Raw genomic sequence first — 14,801 nt, 5'->3', positions numbered from 1 at the left:
TACGAAAGCGGAGGATAGAAGAGGCTATCGCTAGAGGTGAGCCGATAATCCCCCGGAAAGAAAGGCAGAAGAGGTGGGAAGAGAAAAACCGAGCTCTGATGAAACCAAACAACGAAGCCGGTCCCTCAAAAGGGAACTTGGTTGTTGTTGGGGTCTCAGAGCAAGGGAAAACTCATTCCGCACCAGCCCAAAAACAACAAACCCCAAGCTATGCAGGTGTGAAGAGGCTGCGATCGCATCTGACACCTGAAGAACAAGCAAAGAGAGGTGAGAAAAGAAGGAAGGGGCATGATGGAGGTGTCACTAAGAAGACACCCGAAACATATGCCGAAAGGATCTCTGTGGAGAAGCTGGGTATTGTCCGGCTCGAACACCCAGAAGTGAAGCTATCGACGGAAGAAGCCAACAACCTGAAGAAAGTGCTGGGCAAACGCGCCTTTAAGGGCAAAAACGTTAGGATGTCCAGCTGTCATGTTGAAGGTGGAGCGATAGTGGTCGGCTGTGTTAACACAGAAACAAAGGTGTGGCTGGAGAAGCAGGTCCAGGAGCTGAGTCCTTTCGAAGGGGTTCAGCTGAAAATGGGCCCAGCTAAAAGCCTGGTAAGGATGTTTAAAGTATCCACTTTTATCCCTAAGGACATCGAGGTGGACAGCAAGCAAGAGCTGTTCGAAGCCCTCAAAAACCAGAATGACCTTGACACGGATCAATGGACTGCTGTTGGAGGGAAATCCAGTACCAACGGCGAATTCCTGGTCCTTCATGTGGACGAAGACTCCCTGAAGAAGCTGAAGACTCTGGCGATGCGCCCATTGTTGGGCAGTGACAGGATCACCTTCAAGCTGCAGGGAGGTAATGATCAATAGTGGATGACAGCGGTGCTCCAGATAAACTTACACCACAGCAGAGCAGCTACGGCAACACTCTGCCAGAAGATCCTGGCTGACGACATAGGCGTGGTCCTGATCCAAGAACCATGGACCATTGGCAGCCGTGTGATGGGGATGAGCACCGCTAAAGGTAATTTGATATATGATTCTGGCAGTAACAACCCAAGAGCATGTATATATGTCAGTAACAAAATCAAATCACTAAAAATGGCACAAATGTGTTCTAGAGACACAGCCGTGACAGAGGTTCACTTGCAGACAGGTGATGGCAACATCAGAATCCTGTTTGCATCAGTTTACCTCCCATACGATTCTCCAGAACCACCGCCAACTGCGGAGATGAGGCGGACTGTGGAGTTCGGAACCCTTACGCGGAGGCACCTGATTGTCGGTTGTGACGCGAATGCCCACCACACCGCTTGGGGGAGCAGCAACATCAACAATCGGGGTGAGTGCCTCTTGAATTTCATAGTAGAATCTAACTTAGTTATTATGAATCAAGGCCGTAAACCTACTTTTGTACAAAGAAGAGGTACAGGGGTAAGAGAAGAGGTCTTAGATATAACTCTGACTAGCAACTATATTGCAACTAAAGTTTTAAACTGGAGTGTGCTAGATGAAGCATAAAATAAAGGAGACCTATAGAAACCCAAAGAAAACAGATTGGGTAGCTTTCAATGCAGAGCTAAAAAACAATCTAGTAAGGGAAAATGGGTATCAGGGGCAAGGGGTCGAGGACATGGCGAACTCTTTGAAAAACGCCATGATAGAATCGTACCACAAAGCCTGCCCCGTGATTGAGAAAAACTCAAGGAAAAAAGCATGTTGGTGGAACCAGGGGCTGGAAACCTTGAGGAAAAACTTTCGCAGAGCATATAATACATGCAAACGTGCAGGGAACTGGGATAGGTACTCTGCTGCCTTAACAGAGTACAATAAAGAGGTGAGAAGAGCTAAGAGAAACTCGTGGAGAGAATTCTGTCAGAGTATTGATAAGGCTCCTGACTGCGCAAAACTCCAAAAAGTCCTAGCTCGAAGCCCCACAAATGCGGTGGGTACTATACTTAGGGAAGATGGGACTCACACCAAGGATCCTGAGGAGACTCTTCAGTGTTTACTGAATACACACTTCCCAGGATCGTTTCAAACCAGTGAAACAGTTGTTAGTGAATGGCGGCGAGAACCTAGAGATAGCTCGTCTAAGGTGGACTGGAACTGTGCAAAGACTGTCATCAACTACTTAGGGATAAAACGGGCCTTGGAGTCTTTTAAGCCGTTCAAATCACCAGGTACCGATGGCATTTTTCCCGCTTTACTGCAGGAGAGTGGGGACTTGGTGATACCCCTGCTCCTACGACTGTTTAGAACTAGTCTAGCGACAGGAGTCATACCCTCATCTTGGAGGACCTCTAGGGTTATATTTATCCCGAAGCCAGGCAAACCCTCCTATGAGGTTGCAAAGGCTTATAGACCAATAAGCCTAACATCCTTCTTTGTCAAGACCATGGAGAAGGTTCTGGATAGGCATTTAAGGGACACAGTCCTCATCAATCGTCCCTTACATCCAAATCAACATGCCTATCAGAAAGGTAAATCTTGTGAAACAGCCCTACACTGTCTGGTTGGCAAGATTGAGCAAGCTATTGAACAAAAGGAAATAGCTTTAGCAGTGTTCCTGGACATAGAAGGAGCTTTTGATAATACGAGTACTCACTCTATAGTGTCTAAGCTTACATCCAGGGGTACGGAGAAAACTGTTGTTAGGTGGATAAGTAACATGCTTAAGAGCAGAAGAGCACAGGCATCTCTGTGCGGAATCACAAGAGAGGTCAAAACGCAGCGAGGATGTCCACAAGGAGGTGTATTATCACCAAGCCTGTGGAACATAGTTGTGGATGACTTACTCTTGACTCTGAATGAACAGGGTATGTATGCTCAAGGCTATGCAGATGATGTTGTTATACTCATAAGAGGTAAGCATATGGTAACGTGTCTGGAAATGATGCAGAGAGCACTGGCCATTGTGGAGCGATGGTGTGACGAAGAAGGACTTGTAGTAAATCCTTCGAAGACCGTCATGATACCATTTACAAGAAGAAGGAAACTGGAAATCACACAGCCAGTCCTATGTGGGGGCCAGATACAGTTAAGCAGGGAGTTCAAATATCTAGTTGTCAAACTGGATGATAAACTCACCTGGAATTGTCATCTGGAATACATAATCAGACGATCTCAGACTACATTGATGATGGTGAGACGTGCAGTAGGATGCACATGGGGGCTTAGACCCGACATGTCACACTGGCTGTACACCAGGGTCATTAGGCCAATGATGGTGTATGGCTCAGTGGTATGGTGGCCAAAAGTCCAACAGGTGACTGCCGCAAAAAACCTGTCAAAGGTACAGCGGTTGGCATGCTTGGGAACAACGGGTGCCATGAGAGGAACACCAACCGCTGCTATGGAAGTAGTGCTAAATCTCCCACCCCTAGACATATTCGTCATAGGAGAGGCTAGGATGGCTGCCTACAGACTGAAGTGCAATGGGAACTGGCATTATCACCATGCTAGTAAGCACTCCAAGATCGTTGACATTCTCAAACTGGATATTCTAGAAATGATGTCTGACAGAATGGCAAAGGTTACGGACTGGGAAAAACCATTTCAAGTCAACATTGTTGAGAGGAAGGAATGGTCAAAAGGTGAGCCTGACTACATGAAGAAGGCTCTAACCTGGTACACGGACGGGTCAAAGACTCTGAAGGGTACTGGGGCAGGGGTCTGGGGAGCCAGACCGAGGGTTAACTTAAGCTTTAGCCTAGGTAAACTGGCAACTGTCTTTCAGGCTGAAGTTACAGCCCTTGCAGAATGTGCAAGAGTTAATGTGGAAAGGGGCTACAAAGGCAAAAACATCTACATTAACTCGGACAGCAGGGCTGCTCTGCAGGCCTTGGCCAACCATGACTGTAATTCGAAGGCAGTCTGGGAATGCCATAAGGTCTTGAAATTGCTGGCGAAAACCAATAAAGTTATTCTAACTTGGGTGCCTGGACATAGAGGAATCACAGGAAATGAAGGGGCAGACGGTTGCGCTAACTTGGGAGCCAACCGTCTTCTTACCGGTCCTGAACCAACGTGTGGGGTCTCATATAACTTAGCACGTAGATCAGTTATCAAGTGGATGGCTAACAAACACCTACAACATTGGAGAAACACTGAGGGGAATGTACAGGCAAAGCGGATGCTCAAGGGACCATCAAGGAACATTGCAGCAGATGCCCTTAGAATGAGTAGAACGGAGATCAGAAAGGTGACTGGTTTTATTACAGGTCATTGGATATTCCGAAGTCACCTGAACAGAATAGGTATTCCAGTTCAGGAAACACTGTGCAGGAAATGTGGCGAGGCTGACGAAACAGCCAAGCACGTCATATTTGAATGTCCGGCATTACAGAGCAAACGCTCAAGATCCCTAGGTGTTCTTATGAATATGGAAGAGGGGTTGGAACAGGAAAGCATTGTTCAGAAGATCTCATGGTTTTGTAAAGGCCTGGGATTTGATACAGCTTAAACCTGGGAGAGGGTGCACAATAAGCCGGATGGCTGAGAGGCAACTACCAGGCCTAGGAAACCTGGCCCTCTGTTAAAAAAAAGGGCCAAGTACAGATTCCTGACGAATCACAAAGCTCATTCTTACTTTTTGTGATATTGAATTTTCAATTTAGACACACTGATACCTGTCTTCAGCAAGTAGTACCATAAGAACAATGTTAAACCCCATGCACTTTTATGACCTTATTTTAAACCTTAGAACTATGGGACATTTTAAGATGTCATTAATTCGCATCCTAATTATTTTATTCTTTTTGCTATTAATATTGGTTTGTTACGGAAAAAAAAAGTTTGCTTCTCCCACAATTTTGCAACAAAAAAGGGTGTAAAACTGATTGACGTTAAATATTGTCTTAGGTTTTATATAGAGAAATTCAAGGTAGTTTCTGTAAAACCGACTCACTATTACTTTTTAGCACGATGGACGTAGTTGAAGGCTTTTTACAGATCTACGAAGACACTGAATACTCCCCTCAATCACAAAGTTCAAACAATTGTGAAAAAAACTTTTTTGTAAGCAAAATTGGCTTGGTGAAAATAATTCAATATTTTAAAAAAGGTCAACATTTTATTATTGATATACTTTTGTGCTATTTAGATAAAAAGTGTTGCCAACGCGTAAAACAAAATTTCTAAGAAATTTAATCATTTAATATGTGATCGTGACGTTTTTATTTTAATTTTCGTAAATTACCTGTGATAAGTAAGGAATGAAACATTTTTGCGGTTATTACAGCAATTTTGGATTACCTTTTAAAATTTTAGATTTCCTTAACTAACTAGTATATCTGGTTATGTAAGCAGGTTTAATTCATTAACACCTTCACTGCGACACGAGTCATGTACCGACTTAGGACAGCCAGAATAGTTCTAAGTTGAGACCACCGCAGTCAATGTGTAAACCCTGATACATCTCTAGCTACACAATACGTTGCTAATGAAGTTAACAGTGTATCGATTATCGTCTTATTGCAAAATCATGAGGATAATTTGTCAGAAAATGTGTATATTTCAGTTAGTTCCTTGAACAACTCACATCCATCTCTCGCACTACGTGAGGATTCCTATAGTTGAGGTCGGGCTGTTTCTCTACGAACTGATGCAGGTAATACTGCTGACGCTTTCCGTTCCATGTCCAAGCAGAACCGCCGAATATGCTCGCCTGTATAAATAAACAAAATCAGTACAAACTAATGTTGCTTGATGGTTTTCTTTATTAAAAGATTCTTGATAGACTGTGTTGTTTCATATAGTTCTCATACCTATGTACTGCCCCAATTTTTAAAATTTAAACTTCAAAAACTGCATAGTAAAAGTTATTTCAAAGCCATGATAAAATCATAACAGAATAATTAGCTCAGTTATTGGTAATCTATTGAAATCCAATTCTATAACTACGTATTCGTTTTTTTTTTTTTTGAAACTTTGAAGAAATGTTATGGGATATCAAGAAATGTGCAAGCAAGAATAATTGTAGTTGTTTTTAAAACGCTTAACGTATTCAAGCACAGTTACATTTTCACCTAAATGTTTTAATAGTGGAGATACAACTCTTGTACAGTTCCGAACCGTTACCTTAGAAGTTTTTTCAAATGAGGCGGGGCCAACGAACTGATCAAAGACGCGAGTAAGCATTATCTTCATGTTTGAATAGAGAAAGTAAGAAATCAAGATAATTATCATACTCAATCTTATTGCAGCTATATTATCGGATAGTTTTCAAAATTTGTACAGTTCCACATTGAAATCTTATGAAATATCGGAAAAAGTACGAGTGAAAGAGTTGTATTAATGAATCGAACTTCAAAAGTACATGTTTTTATTCTACGATACCTAAAGATCCGAAATGACTGCATTCTAAGAGACATTGAAAAATTTGAAAGTACGGATAAAAGTGAGTCTATCCAACTTAGTCCGAGCACTCCAGAATTTGTTTGTATTACGACTGACGAGTTCAAACGTTCAGCATCGATAAATTGCTGGTGTTCTACTACCAACATGATCTCAACCATACATTTTCCGTGGATTTTTATTTATTTTATTTCAAATCAATTTACTGACATTTTGAATGAATGTCACCAAATCCCAAAACAGGTTCGTTGAATTCTACCAGTAATTTTGATATTTTATGTAATTCATTATTTCGGCAATTGCCGTGACGTCAGAGGGACCTAGCCACCACTCCATTGATTGTCCAAAGTAATTTACGACAAATAAACATTTTACTTTTAAAATAACTTACAACTAGTAAAAGATTCTCAGATTTACCCAGTTGTTAGGTGGGGATCTCTGGTTTGTGACGTTGTCTATCTTGCCGTCATGCCACACGTAATAATCGGTGTACGGATCTTCCTTTCTTCTGACCGACTTCTGGAACCACTCGTGCTCGTCACTTGAGTGATTCGGAACCAAATCCAACAAGAGCTTGATATCTGCAATCGTGTGTTACATGTTATAAAAAATAAGGTACCGGATATTTGATTTATATTTAACCTGTATCAAAGTCTCATTCCAAAACAAGTACTGAACAGACAGAATAATTTCTGAGAGACCGGAAGCAATTAATGTATGGCAATTTATGAACTTACCCAATTCATGTAACTTCTGCAAGAGTTCCAGCAAATCCTTGTTGGAAACCGTATAATGGGTCGATCTTCCGGTAGTTTGAAATGTCATATCCAAAATCTGCCATGGGAGACTTGAATATCGGGTTCATCCATATCGCAGTGACTCCTAACTCTTTCAAGTAGCTTGCCTTCTCAGTAATACCTAAAAATTAGCCAGTTAAAGTAGTTATCTTATGGTTGTCACCTTGAGTATATTAAAGTCTCTATTTTTGTCCATAATTATATTTAAAAAGCGTTATTTCTATCACCTTGTTTACATTAAATGCCAATTAAAATGGAAACAAAACAGAAATCTGGATTCCAGATGATAAAAGCTTTAAAATTTCTATCCTATGGATGGGAGAAATGGGCAAATTATGGAGGATACAAAGCCCTTAATAGAAAATGGTATAATATGATGTAAAATAATGATAATTAAACGATATAATTAAGATCAAAACGCCTGTAGCGGCGGTCGCCTTCCTTACAAGACCATCCATACGTCCCACAGCCAATTATAAAATAAATAAAAGCAAAAATTAACTTATCATAAAAAATGTTTAATACATATTTTGAAATCGGTTCCTATTGGTTGCATTATTCAAGTTCCATGTTCAACGTTGTGTTTTCTAAACGGAGCTCAAATTAGGCTTATCAGTATTAGGCACTGACGTGGGTTATTTGAGTATTAAAGTAAGAGTTCTTATTAATTAAATTTTCATTTATTTATCATAGTAACCGATAACATACTTAAATATTTTAATATACTGAACTAAGGATTTCTAAGCTTAGGAAGTTTATGAATAATACGAAAAACAAAAGTTTTAAGAATTGAGTATAGATTCACGTTCACTAAATACAGTAGTATGATTGGAGAATGGAGAATTGGTAGTGTACTTGTCGATTTTCAAGGGTTATAATAATTATTATTAGGATAGTTTTTTTTAAGAAATATATTTGTATATTTGCTTATCTTCTTATCGATTAATATAAGTAGTTAAATTGGCCTATATTAAAAAAAATAGTGTTTTTAAACTATTAAATTAGATTTTAAGTGTAAGAAAATGAATTCATTTATATAACCAGTGAACACTAACAAACTAATTTAGTATTAATCCTATACGTATTATAACTATACGTGTATAACCCAACAAATGAAACAATGACTATATAATCCGTAAAATTAATAATCAGTTTATCAATTACATAATCCTTATCAACAATTGGATTTCGGGTTATCTAACCTAGAGAAGTCATGTAAAATACGAAACGCCAGTTTTTATTTTTTCTATCATTGTTTTATAGTTCATGAAAATATGCTGACAGTGGTGGGAATGTCTCTTATATAGCCGTAGACTGTCACAGTAACCAAACTCTACAGTCAAGGAGGGTGAGCTGCTTAATCATCAAAATACGTTTCACAAACAGCACAGAAGGGGAGGGGGGGGGTTGATTGTCAAGAATCAAGAGGAAGCTATGGAACAAGATAATGTAGTATGTAACCAATATGAAAGTCCTCTCGGGGAAAAACGACGGGAAGTCTCCCGCGGGATAGCTGTCTTTGGTAGCCCTTAGTTTATTTCACACAAATCCTGGAGGGATGGACACCCACAAAAATATAACTTTAATTCCCAACACCAAATGAAAACATTTTATCGATTTTGCGAGTACACTCCTTAGAGAGTCACAGAAGAAGGTCATTTTGGCAGTTCTTGTAGAAACGCTACTAACAACTCGCTACGGTTCTTGTTGTTCGCTGCTAACTTGCTGTCTACATATATTTATATTCTTTGTTATTGTACGCCATAGATTATCTTGTCACTATAGTTATTTTTAGTGTTGCTGTTTTTGAAACATTGTTATGAATATTCTTGTTTATATTATGTTATAGTTTATTATGTTATTTCTGTTAATATGTTGTTTCTATTGTTATAGTGTATTTATTGTTGCGGTTTTCATTATGGTATTGTTAAAGTTTTAAAACATTTATATATATATATATATATATATATATATATATATATTCTTGTTATATATCACGCCTTGCCATAGTTTATTATGTTAATATCATTTTTTTAGCCTTTCACATGTTTTGTTGTAGAAATTCTTGTTTAGGTTAAGTTGTTATAAGTTAATTATATGGATCTTGAATATAAAAATGGAGAGTATGTCCGTTGGAAATAAATAAATAAACGATATTTAGGTCTCTCAGTATAAGTTAGTTCAGCCACATGACGAGGGAAGAACCCGATACTTATTCTCTACTCTCCGGTAAGTATGCCTAACCGTTGACAGGATTTGTCTTTGAGGCAACCGAATACACACACAGAATCCTGTGCCAGTTTTCATAACTTTTCTGGAGTCTGGAAACGGATTACGGAGAGAGATTGCATTCGTGACATAATCTAGTTAGTTATGTGAGCACGGGAAAGGGCCAGCTACTATGTTCCAAGAACTAGATTTTAAATTGTAGCTCCCCATTTACGGATTCGAACAATGACCCATGTTCCATGTTTTCTGGTTTAACATTGATGCCGAAGCTGATCGATCTATCAACAATGGAAAGATCGCTATCTCCACCTGATGATTAAGGCAAGAGCTAGAACTTCAGACACCGGCAGCCAGCCTAGACTCGGAGTGGTAAGTAAACCGCCTAATAACCTACCATAATAACCTAATAACGAATAATAACCAACCGTAGTCAAGGCACGGAGGAAATGCTTTGAAATGCCGTAGTCAATGCTTTGTGGAAACGAAGGAAGCAAATCCTAAAGTATCCCACCAGTTCACCCTACACTTCTTATATATTCAGAAGTATCTATCACTTTGATTGTCTACGCTTCTATTGCTTGTAGTAATAGGCCATATTAGGTCATTTTATTAGGCCAATACCATATTAGGCCATTTTACTCTATAAGAGTAGTGTTCTAACAAGAATTTATCTGATTTAACATTAATATAATAATCATATACAATAATAAACCTTAACACTTTTTATAGAATGTATTGGAACAATTTTTAATTCCGAACTCAACGAATTGATCTTCAGGTATAAGAATTTATTATTACATTGTACAAATAAATTCGACAAAAAGGGTTAACCTGATTATTATTGTTAACACATTGCTTGAGAGGGAGAGAGGGAGAGAGAGAGAGAGAGAGGGAGAGAGAGAGAGAGAGAGAGAGAGAGAGAGAGAGAGGAGAGAGAGAGAGAGAGAGAGAAGAGAGAGAGGAGAGAGAGAGAGAGAGAGAGAGAGAGAGAGAGAGAGGGAGAGAGATTATGATGGTTACGTCTGGCGTGAGTGTATAAGTGTGTGAGAGGTTCTGAGCCTCCTAATTAACCGATATCATGTTTTTACATGTTTTTATTTTGGATTAATTAAGTTTACATTCTTGTTATCATTTATTAATCATCCATTATCACATTATCATTTCTGCGGTTGTTATCTGGTTGTAATCTTAATCTTACTGTCAAACACTTGCTTTGTTGTAGCTATGAAATATTTGTTTTTTCTTATATTACGAGCATACCAAAGTTGCATTTCATGTTGTCATTACGTTGTTTTTCCATACGAAGATTTACATTACTTTTTATGTTGATGAGTACATATTCATGCTGCTGATCGCGTCTCGATCTCCACACACAGGCTATGCCCATGTGGAGATCATTTCCTGTTTTTGCATGTATGTTGAGATCTTTTTAACTATGAGAGAGGAAATAAATAAATATTCATTCATTTATTCATTGTATATTTATATTTATATCAAACACTTTTCGAGGCTACATTTCTAATATTAACATTAATGATTTCAAAAATCGTTCGATAAATCAAAATGAAGATTTTTATAAATCTGGCTGGCCACCCACAGCTTTGCACGAAATTGTTGTAGGCTTTCCACTTTTTGTTCTAGTAGTGAATTATATTTCCATTGAGTGTGCCTTGTTGTCATGATGAAGAAAGTATGTCAAAATGTTATGGTCGTTGTAATTTACTTAATTCTTGACATATATTTAGTACTTAATATTTACTAAACATTAGTAAAAAATATATTTTTACTAAAACTTTTAATTTATTTTTCTGATATTTCTTACTCTGTGCAGAAAGGTTGAAATAAGAAGTGTTGTTACTATCAAGCTTACTATGTGCTCTCAATACAAACAATACAATATAAATACAAACAAATGCCGTCATAAAGCAATGTTTACACTGAACAATTGAGTACATTTAACAGGCTCTTGCAATTAGTATCTCGTTCCTTTAGAGACTAGCTAGGCGTGTCCCGGAGGGTTCAAAATAAGAATAGACCTATTTTACACTATAGGGAGCCTAAGAATGTCCATTTAAAATTTCAGTACAACCGGTTGAATAACTTACGCGTGAAAGAAAAACTAATAGCAAAAGCCACTTTCGCATGTACAATATTATTATAATTAGGATGATAGAAGTACGAGTTTACACTGAATCTCCACCCAGTTAACACCAATACCATTGCCACAATATTCTTCATTAAACCACGTTCAATACAACTTTCATGCCAAACTTTTAAAGGTCGAATGCGCACAAAACATGTTTACAGCCCTTTGATCTCTAGGGATGGTCAGGATAACAGTTAAAAAAATGATTTTGGCTCTGGAGCTCCTATAATACTTTCAATTAAAGTAAGTTTTCAAAATAGCCTATGAGAACAGGCTTACCAAAATGTGTTTCACAGAACGCTCATGACAGTATTAGCCGACACGAAGGTAGTTTGCTGAGTATGGTTCTGTCATTGGGGATCTAGTCCTTCGCTCCAAAAAGAATGTCAAAACTTATCCTTGGTTAACTAACCTTCATGACAATTTTAGTCTGATTAAATAAAAGCTTTACGCATCTAGAGTCATTGTGTAGAATTAGAATATGTTTTAACACTACGACTCTGCTCCACCCATCCCGACCGATATCAGCAGCAAACTTATATTATCAAACCACTTACAAAAAAATTAAAACTGATATTTGTTATGAGCCATCGAGAATCACGATTGTACATAGACTTAAATTGGTGTACACAAATACCGAGAAATAGTGTGAAAGGAAATCTACCTAATCTACTGGGTGAACCAGACCGCCTGGGCCACTGATTGTAGCGGAATGACAACTGAAAATAGAAACTCCGTTTCAACTTTAACCCCTATTTTGTGTATGGCAAAATAATTCTATTACACTATTTTAAAACTCTCCAAAGCATCTATAAGAGGTATTTGAAGGGGGGGAGGGTGAGGGTTGTTTTAAACGTAAAGGGCATTTTTTAAACGTAAAGATAAGGCGTGTGGTACCACATTTTAAAGGTCTCTTGGTCCAGACTATTAAAAGATGTTTTCGATTTATCTTGCTGTAACTTTACAGGGTGTTACCAATCTAAAAGCTGCATTAACAGGTTTTCTTTTTGTTATTTTATTGAACAACTTATGAAACTCCAAATCTTACCCAAAATTAGTTACGGACCTACCCTCCCAAAAATAACTATAATGTTCAGTTCCGAAAACAATTCGACATTCAAAAGTATTTACATTTTAGAAATTTAAAAATGCTTATAACTAAAATATTAAATACAACCGTATGGTTTGCGTTGTATTAAACTAAAGGAAGTAAAAAACCAAATTTTGTTTTATTTAAACTTTTGCTTTATTTAAAGCGATTTTGGTTATGTAGGCAAAATTAACAATTTCAAAATTATTTAAAATATTCTATGCATTTTATATATGCAATAAATTGTAATATGACAGTTGAACACTTCTGACACCAAGCTTGAAAAGTTCTTCATCAAGCCCACCAACACCTCAAACTGTTTCCCATTGTTGCCAAATACAAAGCTCTACCTATCCACTGATGCTGTCTACTGAACGCAGAATTGATTGAGGAGATTTAGAAACTACTGCATTTCCTTCATATCTTCTCAATAATACTCACACAAGGCAAAAAATTGTATTTTTCTAATAGAGGTTCTTAGGGAGTCCCTTCAAAGAGAAATACTACAGTGAATACAATAAACTTTTTAAAAGCCTATACATGTTATATAAGTAATTTGTAATACACACACACACACACACACACACACACACACACACACACACACACACACACACACACACACACACACACACACACACACACACACATATATATATATATATATATATATATATATATAAATCTGTTAGTAAACTCAACGTTAAAATTTGAAAACTTCTTTTTCCGAAATACAGAATGAAATAAATGTATTGAAGTAAGAGTATGTATATTCAACATATCTTCTTGTTTAGTTTTTAGGCGTTTAATCTTCGAAAAACTAAGATATTACTAAAATGTCGATCTCATCACTGAAAACATAGAAAAGGTCCATTTTTGATGTCTGCTTTATTGAAAATAGAGGAGAAAAGATTTAAATGATATTTTAAAACGTGAAATAAAAATGTATGTCCCAATATTACGAGAGACCTAGATTTTGATAAAAATAATACACAGCTCAAATTTACCCGTTCATAAAATTGACTTAAAGTCTTTTGTTTAAGTTTTGTTAAGATATTAATTGTCAGAAATTTAGTTATTTAAGTTCTTTTTTAAACTGTGATTGGGAAACAGAGCAGCTGCGATGAATGAATTACCTTTACGCGAGAAACAGCTGACAGCTGCGATTCATTAGTTCTGAGCAACGAATTATAATAATGGAACGCGCTCTGGGCCGGAGAAAGAAACCGAGCCGAAATCCTGGGCTGCGTTCCGAGTCTGCAGGCGCTGGAAATGGGCAAGAACTAACTCCGCCCATATGGCAGGCATTATAGTAATGATCTAATATCACTTTAAAACGCCTTGTAGACTTAATACAATTGTTAGATACTACAATTTATTTATTATTACAAATGTTAGTAGCTGCTTTTTACCGTGGATTTTTATTTTCTGTTAAAAAAAACTGATTTTTTGTGCAATATCAAAATAACTGAGATTTTGACTTTTATTTTTCTTACAAAGTCGGAAACAAATATTACAGGCATTAAAATATTACCCAGATGAAAAAAAAACAACTTTTTTATTGACAGTATTTTATTTCAAAATAAACTACAAAAAATTTACAAACATGACACACTTAATCTACGTGTTAGAAAATAAAATTATTTTGACCAATATTTTTGCCTTATTTCTAAGTTGGTTTCTTTTTTAATGTCAAAAGTTTTTGTTTTTTTTTCGATGTGATGAGATATTATTTAAAAAAAATAGTTTAGTCACAGTTTTTAATTCAAAGTAACTCGTGGCTTCCTGTCAATTTAGAAGTGGTCGCATTTGTTTGAGATAACTAGAGTAAATAATAATATTTTACAATTTTCAATACCGTACATCATCACTTGATCTACTTAATTTACCCTTAGATTTAAAATCAATAAAAAGTTAATGTGTTCTAAGATCAGCATCATTGGCATGGAGTACAGAACTTGGTGAGTTCTTGCCCACTTTAAGCGCCTGCAAATCCATGGATACACCAGTAACGCACAGCTGTGTGCGACCGGAAAAACACAACATGCTGCTTATGGGCAGTGCGCGTTCCAGTAGTATAGTTCGTTGGTTCTGAGTTGTAGTTGTAGTTCTGATCACAAGTTACGATCTATTAGAATGATCTATGCAGATCATTAATGATCATGTTAACAATAATAGTCGATAATGAT

General features: G+C 37.3%; 1 protein-coding gene across 1 annotated transcript in view; it reads right to left on the bottom strand.

Annotated features, from left to right (window-relative positions):
- The window catches only part of LOC124359868 (maltase 1-like), a 37,424-nt gene that overhangs the window by 21,248 nt on the left and 1,375 nt on the right, over positions 1 to 14,801 (bottom strand). The window contains 4 exon segments of the mRNA XM_046812976.1: positions 5,536 to 5,661; positions 6,768 to 6,931; positions 7,088 to 7,133; positions 7,135 to 7,268. Of these exon segments, the coding sequence (XP_046668932.1) occupies positions 5,536 to 5,661; positions 6,768 to 6,931; positions 7,088 to 7,133; positions 7,135 to 7,268 (470 nt within the window).

Source organism: Homalodisca vitripennis, chromosome 4, assembly GCF_021130785.1.
Source record: "Homalodisca vitripennis isolate AUS2020 chromosome 4, UT_GWSS_2.1, whole genome shotgun sequence".
Classification (NCBI taxonomy): Eukaryota; Metazoa; Arthropoda; class Insecta; order Hemiptera; family Cicadellidae; genus Homalodisca; species Homalodisca vitripennis.
This window is presented reverse-complemented; position numbering and strand designations above follow the sequence as displayed.